Genomic DNA, 9723 nt, shown 5'->3' with positions numbered 1-9723 from the left:
CTGGCTGTGACCTGACTGAGACAGCCCTGCAGACAGACAGACAGAGCAAGTGAGGCAACGACAGCGAAAACCAGACGGACAAGGAATGACAACAGCAGGGAGAGGACCCAGGCAGCAGTAGCTGCTATCAAGGCCTTGAGTGAAAGAGACAGGTCTCTGCAGAGCCACCGCTCTGGCGAGATGCTCATGCTCTAACACACAGGGCTGTATTTTGCGGGTACTGAATTAATAAAAAGCATATTCGGGCATGGTTCAGTGTATTAGACATTTCCAGAATTACAGCTGGGTTATGCCACCATTCCCTCAGATTATATTCTGTGGAATTAAACAGCATCTCAAATACGCATACACACACACAAAACACTGTCGCACACACCCGAAGAATAGGGGCGAATGGGTTACAGCTCTGTTGATTCATATGCATGGCAGCAAGCGCATTTGATTGATGACCAGACAGACGAATCAATTCTAACCTTTACCATGAAGCCATCAGTCCTCCCAAACAACAAGACCCCAAAACATTGAGTCCACAAATTCACCAAGAAAACCGCTGAACCCTTTGCTGCCCACTCTTCTGCATAACCACTCGTCTGTCTGTCTGTCTGTCTGTCTGTCTGTCTGTCCATGTGTGTGTGTGTGTGTGTGTGTGTGTGTGTGTGTGTGTCTGTGTCTGTGTCTGTCTGTCTGTCTATATGTGTGTCTATATGTGTGTCTGTCTGTCTGTCTCTCTCGGTCTGTCCATCTGTCTCTCTTTGTCTGTCTATCTATCTGTTTGTCTCTCTCTGTCTGTCTCTCTTACTGTGTCTTTCTTTCTGTCTGTCTGCCTGTCCATCTCTCTTACTGTCTGTCTGTCTGTCTGTCTGTCTGTCTGTCTATCTCTCTTACTATCTGTCTGTCTATCTGCTGTCTGTCTGTCTGTCTGTCCCTCTCCTTCTCTCTCTCTCACTTGAATTCATTTCAGCAGTGCTTTATTGGCACAACAGTCGGTGTAAAATTTTGCCAAAGCACTTTTAAACCACAACATGAAATCTTATATTGATAAAATGATCAAAAGAAATGTGGAACTGCTAAATTTTGTGGATGAAATAGGGGTACTACAGAGTATTAGTTTAACAGCCAATTCCATCTTTTTATAACCCCCCCTCTCTCTCTCTGCCTCGTCCTCGCTCATTTTTGCCTTTGTCTCTGTCAGTTACAATGACACAGTGCCTTACGGGCATGACAAGACTGGCATCTGTATTGCCCAAGTATTCAGAAGTGCGTCTGTAGGAAAGCAACAACATAAAAAGCGAAGTAACGTCATCTTAATAACATTTGTATAATGAAGGGAAAAGGAGGAAAACCGTTACACAACTGTTTATATCCTCTCTCTCTCTCTCTCTCTCTCTCTCTCTCTCTCGCTCTCTCTCTCCCTGTCTCTCTCAAATTCAAACTCAAATTTGCTTTTATTAGCATGACAAATATACATATGTATTGCAAAGCATTTTCACATAAAGGACAATAAGAATGCACGAATACATCTTCTCTTCATCTTCTCTCTCTCTCTCTCTCTCTCTCTCTCTCTCTCTCTCTCTCTCTCTCTCTCTCTCTCTCTCTCTCTCTCTCTCTCTCTCTCTCTCTCTCTCTCTCTCTCTCTCTCTCTCTCTCTCTCTCTCTCTCTCTCTCCGTGACTCCCTCTCTCGCGGAGCTGTGCCGGGGGAGGGCGGTGCAGAGAGCTACGTGTTGCTGCGCATCAACAGATAGAGGAGCGGTGGATGGATGGGGAGAGGAGAGAGGAGGAGGAGGACGCAGGGAAGGAATTCCCTCGCACAAACAAAAGGAGCCGTCGGGGTGTGTTGGAGACTACTGAGACAACTGCACGGGAGGGAGGACGACCAGCGGCTCGGAACCGCGGAGGACAACCCTCAGCAGCCTCTGGGTGCATCTGAAAGAGGAAACGTCTTCTTCTTCTTGTTCTTTATTCCGTTTCTTTTCTTTTCTTTTTTTTCTCGAAGTCTGTAGATAAGCGTCTCGCCGGCTGTGGGGAATCACATTTCCCACATTCTCCGACGAGCAACTGAGAAGAGGAGCGTCTCCCGCCGGCGCTGCTCGGACTCGCCGCCGTCAGGACGCGCGCTTCTCCCCCAGCCGGTCTGAGCCACGCAGCGTCCACACAACATGCCTTCATCTTGTCGCGTTTGACTGACATGCGAAGGCTTTGTGCAGAAGTAGGCTGCGGTTAACGGCGTGCGTCATAAAGTAAGTTTCTTTCTTTCTCTCCTAATGCCTTTCATCTTCGGAGTATTAACGGATTTTTAGATTTCCTTTAACTTCACATTTGTCGGTGGAGGTTAGATGACTAACGTAGGCTGCATGATATCCTTGAGGTTAGCCCGATTGTTTGACTGTGCCAGTTGTATACAAATATGCGGGAGTCGACCGGAACCACCATGGGTCCAGCAGCACCGGTGTGTGCCATCTTTCAAGTTACATGATGCTTAAAGTGACCCAGTTGTCTGTTTATGTGCATGTGCACGTGGTTTGATTTAGGGGGGGGGTTAACGACCCTCCTCTTCCTCTTTGCAGACATGACAGGTCAGAGCCTGGGGGAGCTGGGCGGCGGACATTACTTTGAGGATAATGCATCAACGATCCGCATCAACGTGGGTGGCTTCAAGAAGAGACTCCTTTCCAACATGCTCTCCCGATTCCCAGAGACAAGGCTGGCCCGTCTGCTCCACTGCCAGTCCAAAGAGTCCATACTGGAGCTCTGTGACGACTACGACGACACCGAGAAGGAGTTCTACTTCGACAGGAACCCCGCTCTGTTCCCCTACGTGTTGAATTTCTACAACACGGGGCGGCTGCACGTCATGGCTGAGCTGTGCATTTTCTCCTTCAGCCAGGAGATTGAGTACTGGGGCATCAACGAGTTCTTCATCGACTCCTGTTGCAGTAACGCGTACCACTGCCGGAAAATTAGCCCGGAACAAGACGACTGGGATGACAAGAGCGACGAGGGAAGCACCACCTCGTCTTTCGACGAGCTTTTAGAGTTCTACAATGACGCCACCAAGTTTGACAAGCAGCTCCTGGGGAGCGCACGGAGACGCTTGTGGCTGATGCTGGACAACCCCGGGTACTCGGTGGCCAGCCGCATCATAAGCATCCTCTCTATCCTGGTCGTTCTGGGCTCTATTGCCACCATGTGTATGAACAGCATGAGCGAGTACAGCTTGCTGGACAGCGATGGGGAACCTACAGAAGACCCCCGGTTCGAGACGGTAGAACACTTCGGCATCGGCTGGTTCACGTTTGAGTTGGTGGCCCGGTTCCTCGTGGCGCCAGACCTGCTCCATTTCTTCGAACACCCGTTAAACGTAATTGACCTGGTGTCCATCCTTCCGTTTTACTTGACACTCATCATCAACCTGGTGGTGGAGAGCAGTCCCGCGCTGGCCAATTTGGGGCGTGTGGCACAAGTGCTGAGGCTTATGAGAATTTTCCGCATCCTTAAGCTCGCCCGTCACTCCACGGGGCTGCGCTCTCTCGGGGCAACCCTCAAGAACAGCTACAAGGAAGTGGGTCTGCTGCTCCTCTATCTCGCCGTCGGGGTGTCCTTCTTCTCCGTGATGGCCTACACCGTGGAGAAAGAGGACAGTGAAGATCTTTCTACCATCCCCGCCTGCTGGTGGTGGGCCACCGTAAGCATGACCACGGTCGGTTACGGTGACGTGGTGCCGGTGTCCATAGCAGGCAAGCTAACCGCCTCGGCGTGCATCCTGGCTGGGATCCTAGTGGTCGTGCTGCCCATCACGCTCATTTTCAACAAGTTCTCCCTCTTCTACAAAAGACAAAAGCAGCTGGAAATTGTCATGAGAAGCTGCGATTTCGATGAGGGAATAAAAGAAGTGCCGTCGGTCAACCTGAGGAACTATTACGCGCACAAAGTCAAATCCCTTATGGCGAGCTTGTCCAATATGAGCCGGAGCTCACCAAGTGAACACAGTCTAAATGAATCGATACACTGAGAAGTTGACTAATAGTCGGCAGACACCGTATAGAGAGAGTTTGAGGACACCTGCTGAGGAAAGGTTTGTGAAGTGTTCGGTCACTGGGGTACGATGCTGCATGAGGAGCTGTCCGGGGTGCTGAAATGTCTGGCTGCGAAAGCACGACCGTGCCCGTTTCCTTCCAAGTGATGTCTGACTGCCCGCCTCTCTGTAGCTCAGTGCAATAACTCGTTAACATATGTGTCAGTCACAATCGGAACGTGAGCAAACGTGTTAAACCTATATATATATATAAATATATATATATAGCATTCCACTGTGCATTATATGGCCTCTCCATCAGCTGTCGGCCAATTGTTCGGAAAGAGAAAATAAAGGTTTGATTGCCTAGAAAAGAAGGAGAATTCAGAAGTCGTTTACAACCATAGGCTGTGTCTCATGTCGTTATGAAGCGAGCGGAGTCTGCTTTTCAACTTTACTTGTTGTGATAAAATATGTCTGAAGTAACTTTAACGGTATCCCTTACGAAAGAGTGTTGATGTTTTAATGTGGTGTTGCAAACAAGATGACTCCAGATATGTGGTGGAAGCAAAGTGTATTAAAAGAAGAAATATAAAACGCCCATTCTCCTTTATTTGCTGTGCAGTGAGCGGGAAGGCTTGCAAACACCACAGTACAGCACTCGAAACTTATGTAAAGTAACGAGGGTGTTATTGTCTGCCTAGGCCTTTCATACTGATTGAGATAACACACACATTTGTAAGCTTGAGGAGAAAGCATGGGACATACGTTAATGAATGACACGTCATCCAATGTTGTTTGACAAGCATGGTGATAACGACTCCTAGCTGTCATATCCAATACATTTATACTCAATATGACATTTGCTTTTTTTAGTGACACAACCACATTAGCAGGCAAACGACAGGTGCTTGTGATCAATCAACGATCTTTACTGGCAGGTGCTTTGCCTTTAAATGACAACCACGACAATGGATAGTTGCCTACATGGGAACTGTATTAAAATGTTTTGGCAAATAGCATCTGAACCACTCCCATCGAAAAGAAACTCTTATTAAAAAACACATATGAATGTTGACTATTGACACAGGCTGAACATTTTACATAGTCGCTGGTCTGTAATTGCGTCCAGCCCCTGGAAGCGGTTGTTTGGAAAATGCTGTCCTCGTAACAGACGAAAGGTGGTTGTTTGTAGTTGGCCATGCAGCACAATTATGGTCAACACACAGCAAGTAGCAATTTTCTCTCTGTGGTGGTAAATTTTAATTTTTTTTCCGCTCTCTGGCCTGCTTGTATTGGTCGTCCGTGACAACCTAATACATGTAAAGCAGAGTTATCTCCTACTGTAGACTGAGTCATTCTTATATTCCCAGGGTCCAATGTTCCCCAGATTTACAATGGGAACATGACAAAGGGTCCTATCGCTCCAGAGTTCTATGTTTCCAGGTTAAGTTGTGGTGGTTGAGGTTGAGGGTTAGTTATCAGTTAAGGTAAGTGTTAGGTTAAGGTTAGGGTTAGGTGGAGGTTGTGGTTAGGTTGAGGTTGTGGTTAGGTTGTGGTTAGCTATTGGTTAAGGTTAGGTTAGCTTAGCTTAGTTTAGCCCAGCTTAGGTTAGCTTAGTTTAGCTTAGGTTTAGGCAAGTTCAATGAATTTGGGGGATGTGAGTTAATTTGAAGGAGTCCATGTGTGTTAACATAATATTGAACTAGGGAATATAGGACCCTGGGAACACAGGACCCTAGGAACTTAGGATCCTGGGAACTTGGGATCCTGGGAACTTGGGATCCTGGGAACATAGTACCCCGAGAAAATAGGACCTCGGGAACATAGAATATTGGGAATTTAGGACCTGGGAATGTAGTACCCTGGGAACATGGAACATTGGGAACAAAGGGCCCTGGAAACTTAGTACAATGAGAACTTAGCACCATGGGAACTTAGCACCATGGGACAAAGCACCATGGGAACATAGGACCTTGGGAACTTAGGACTCTGGGAACCTATATACATTCCTGACTACCAGCTAAAATAACATGAGCATTATGGGTATTATCCTTTCAATTCCATTCGATTTCAAAGTGCTCGGGGTTGGCTTGACTTTTGTTCTTCTGCTGAGACCCCCGCACCTCTCCTCTGTCTTCGTCAACAGCGTCTAACTTGCTGGTTGCAGTGTAGGCCTCAGGTATTACACTGCAAAATGTTTAGGGGCGTTGAGTTCAGTCCCAAACTATAAAGAGACATTTGACATAAGAAGCTGCAACTTGAAAAGAAAATCAATCCTTCTTCCACCTCATATTTCGACACACATGGTCACATTAATGTTAGTTTACTAGACAAGAGTAGTTTTATTTGAATGTAGTTCCCGACATGAGTCCCTTTCAAAAATAATTACCAGAGGATATATGTCTAAGATGCAACTGACACTTTGCAAATCAAATAACAGTTACAAATTGTTACAAATCATTCACACACTTGCGCATATCTTGATGTCTTTGACAATAAAAAATAATATGCCCCATTTAATAAGGGATTATTTTCACTTCATTTTCACCAGAATAATGTCTACAAACGGCCATGCAGCGAGTCGTCGGTGATTACGGTCCCCAAAGCTGTTGGTTTAGGCGAATAAAACCAAGGATTAAAACCTGTAAAAGGATTCATGACACTAAATTAAAGAAGTATTTTCTGCAAAGCTCATATTTTCTCTGAAAAAAAGAAAGAAGCGGATTTGTTTAGAGCAGTTAGATTGTGAGAGTAAAAGGGCACAGAGAAAGAGTGATGGGGAAAATTACAGAGGCAACCCCAATCGGGACCATTCACAGGTTCATGTTGGTATGAAACAATTCTCATTTAGGGTGTCCGGGTAGCAGAGCGGTCTATTCTTTGCCCACGAGCACGGGGATCTCCGGTTCAAATCCCGGTGTTACCTCCGGTTTGGTCGGACGTCCCTACAGACACAATTGGTCGTGTCTGCGAGTGGGAGGCCGGATGTGAGTATGTGTCCTGGTTGCTGCACTGGCGCCTCCTCTGGTCGGTCGGTCGGTCGGTGCGCCTGTTCAGGGGAGGAGGCGGAATTGCGTGATCCCCCCACGCGCCACGTCCCCCTGGTGAAACTCCTCACTGTCAGGTGAAAAGAAGCGGCTGGCGACTCTAAATGTATCGGAGGAAGTGGGTGGTAGTCTGGGTAATTGGCCAAGTACAATTGGGGAGAAAAAAGGGGGGCCCTCTCATTTTTACTGGTTGTTATCTCAACCATTTATGGGATGTCCACCTGAGATCGTCTTCACGCTGATAGGCCAGTTATTTGCAACATATCTTGTTGACTTGTAAATCTTTAAAGGCATTTCCATGGGGAGACAGTCCAAACCACTGCCGTTCCTAACTAGCACAGAAAGTAGCACATGAATTCAGTGTGACAGTGGGGGGGGGGGGGGGAATTTACCATCCCAACGAGGGCGCAACGAAAGGGACAGCCAACGATGCTTCCCTTTTTTGAACGAGAACAATAAGCACAGAACACAATAGTGCAGCTAGTTTCAACACACAAATCCAAACTGCGTCGGCCCTTAAACACGTGAGAAGGCGACACGGTGGAAAAGTCCAGAAAATTAACAGCAATGGAGAGGACACATATCCTTTGTGTGTGTGTGTGTGTGTGTGTTTGTGTGTATGTGTGTGTGTGTGTGCGCGCGCGCGCGCGCGTGTAGGTCAGTATGCCTTCCGAAGAGGAAGATGGAGATGTCTGGCCCCTCCGCTGCCTCCCCATGGCGCACCGGCATCATTACCCACTGACTGTGGTGATCGATGTAAAGAAAGGCCTGGTCCCGCCTGGCAAGGAGCTGAACACAGATGGCGGCTAGTCAGTCAGGTCATTAGAAGAAAGGCGCTGGCAAATGCCTGCTTTCCTGCTTCATACCAGCAACCACCACAGCTTGAAGCCCCCACCCAGGATTTCTTTCAACCACATTAAGTTTGGCTATACCGCCGAGTGTATTGAAGTGTCTTAGTACTTATAATTAGCAGATGGGGGGGGGGGTGACAAGAGAGTACGAAGAGGCAGATGGAGAGAGAGGAAAAAACATGTAACGCATATGATAGTCTGAGTTTCTTCTTAGACAATAGAGACTAAATGTTCCCATTTTGAACTTACTTAGTGTGTATGCACGTATGTATGTATGTATGTATGTATGTATGTATGTACACTACCGTTCAAAAGTTTGGGATCACCCAAACAATTTCGTGTTTTCCATGAAAAGTCACACTTATTCACCACCATATGTTGTGAAATGAATAGAAAATAGAGTCAAGACATTGACAAGGTTAGAAATAATGATTTGTATTTGAAATAAGATTTTTTTTACATCAAACTTTGCTTTCGTCAAAGAATCCTCCATTTGCAGCAATTACAGCATTGCAGACCTTTGGCATTCTAGCTGTTAATTTGTTGAGGTAATCTGGAGAAATTGCACCCCACGCTTCCAGAAGCAGCTCCCACAAGTTGGATTGGTTGGATGGGCACTTCTTTGAGCAGATTGAGTTTCTGGAGCATCACATTTGTGGGGTCAATTAAACGCTCAAAATGGCCAGAAAAAGAGAACTTTCATCTGAAACTCGACAGTCTATTCTTGTTCTTAGAAATGAAGGCTATTCCATGCGAGAAATTGCTAAGAAATTGAAGATTTCCTACACCGGTGTGTACTACTCCCTTCAGAGGACAGCACAAACAGGCTCTAACAGGTACTATTTAATGAAGATGCCAGTTGGGGACCTGTGAGGCGTCTGTTTCTCAAACTAGAGACTCTAATGTACTTATCTTCTTGCTCAGTTGTGCAACGCGGCCTCCCACTTCTTTTTCTACTCTGGTTAGAGCCTGTTTGTGCTGTCCTCTGAAGGGAGTAGTACACACCGGTGTAGGAAATCTTCAATTTCTTAGCAATTTCTCGCATGGAATAGCCTTCATTTCTAAGAACAAGAATAGACTGTCGAGTTTCAGATGAAAGTTCTCTTTTTCTGGCCATTTTGAGCATTTAATTGACCCCACAAATGTGATGCTCCAGAAACTCAATCTGCTCAAAGAAGTGCCCATCCAACCAATCCAACTTGTGGGAGCTGCTTCGGGAAGCGTGGGGTGCAATTTCTCCAGATTACCTCAACAAATTAACAGCTAGAATGCCAAAGGTCTGCAATGCTGTAATTGCTGCAAATGGAGGATTCTTTGACGAAAGCAAAGTTTGATGTAAAAAAAATCTTATTTCAAATACAAATCATTATTTCTAACCTTGTCAATGTCTTGACTCTATTTTCTATTCATTTCACAACATATGGTGGTGAATAAGTGTGACTTTTCATGGAAAACACGAAATTGTTTGGGTGATCCCAAACTTTTGAACGGTAGTGTATGTATGTATGTATGTATGTATGTATGTATGTATGTATGTATGTATGTATGTATGTATGTATGCACTTACGTACGTACGTATGTATGTATGTACGTATGTATGTACGTACGTATGTATGTATGTATGTATGTGTAACGATCAAAAATGACTAGACTCGCTAGCCCTTGGCTAACAGATCGGGCCCTTTAGTCGACTGGTTAACGTAGTCGCCTGTGGTGCGGGAGACCCGGGTTCGCGTCGCGGCAGCGGCGGTTCCCGACTGCCCCCCGGAATTTACTATATATGTATGTACATGTTTGTTTGTGTGTATG

General features: G+C 46.1%; 1 protein-coding gene across 1 annotated transcript; it reads left to right on the top strand.

Annotated features, from left to right (window-relative positions):
• The first annotated feature begins 2567 nt into the window (after positions 1-2567).
• Positions 2568-4010, top strand: LOC130117961 (potassium voltage-gated channel subfamily S member 2-like). Its single transcript, XM_056286247.1, has one exon. The coding sequence runs from the start codon at positions 2568-2570 to the stop codon at positions 4008-4010; it is 1443 nt and encodes a 480-aa protein (XP_056142222.1).
• Positions 4011-9723: the final 5713 nt, after the last annotated feature.

This window comes from Lampris incognitus, chromosome 9 (assembly GCF_029633865.1).
Source record: "Lampris incognitus isolate fLamInc1 chromosome 9, fLamInc1.hap2, whole genome shotgun sequence".
Taxonomy (NCBI): Eukaryota; Metazoa; Chordata; class Actinopteri; order Lampriformes; family Lampridae; genus Lampris; species Lampris incognitus.
Note: the sequence above shows the minus strand (reverse complement) of the source record. Positions and strands in the feature narration are given on the sequence as shown.

What these genes read in the sequence shown, in the direction of transcription:
- LOC130117961 (XM_056286247.1), top strand. Translation starts at nt 2,568, where the DNA reads ATGACAGGTCAGAGCCTGGGGGAGCTGGGCGGCGGACATTACTTTGAG.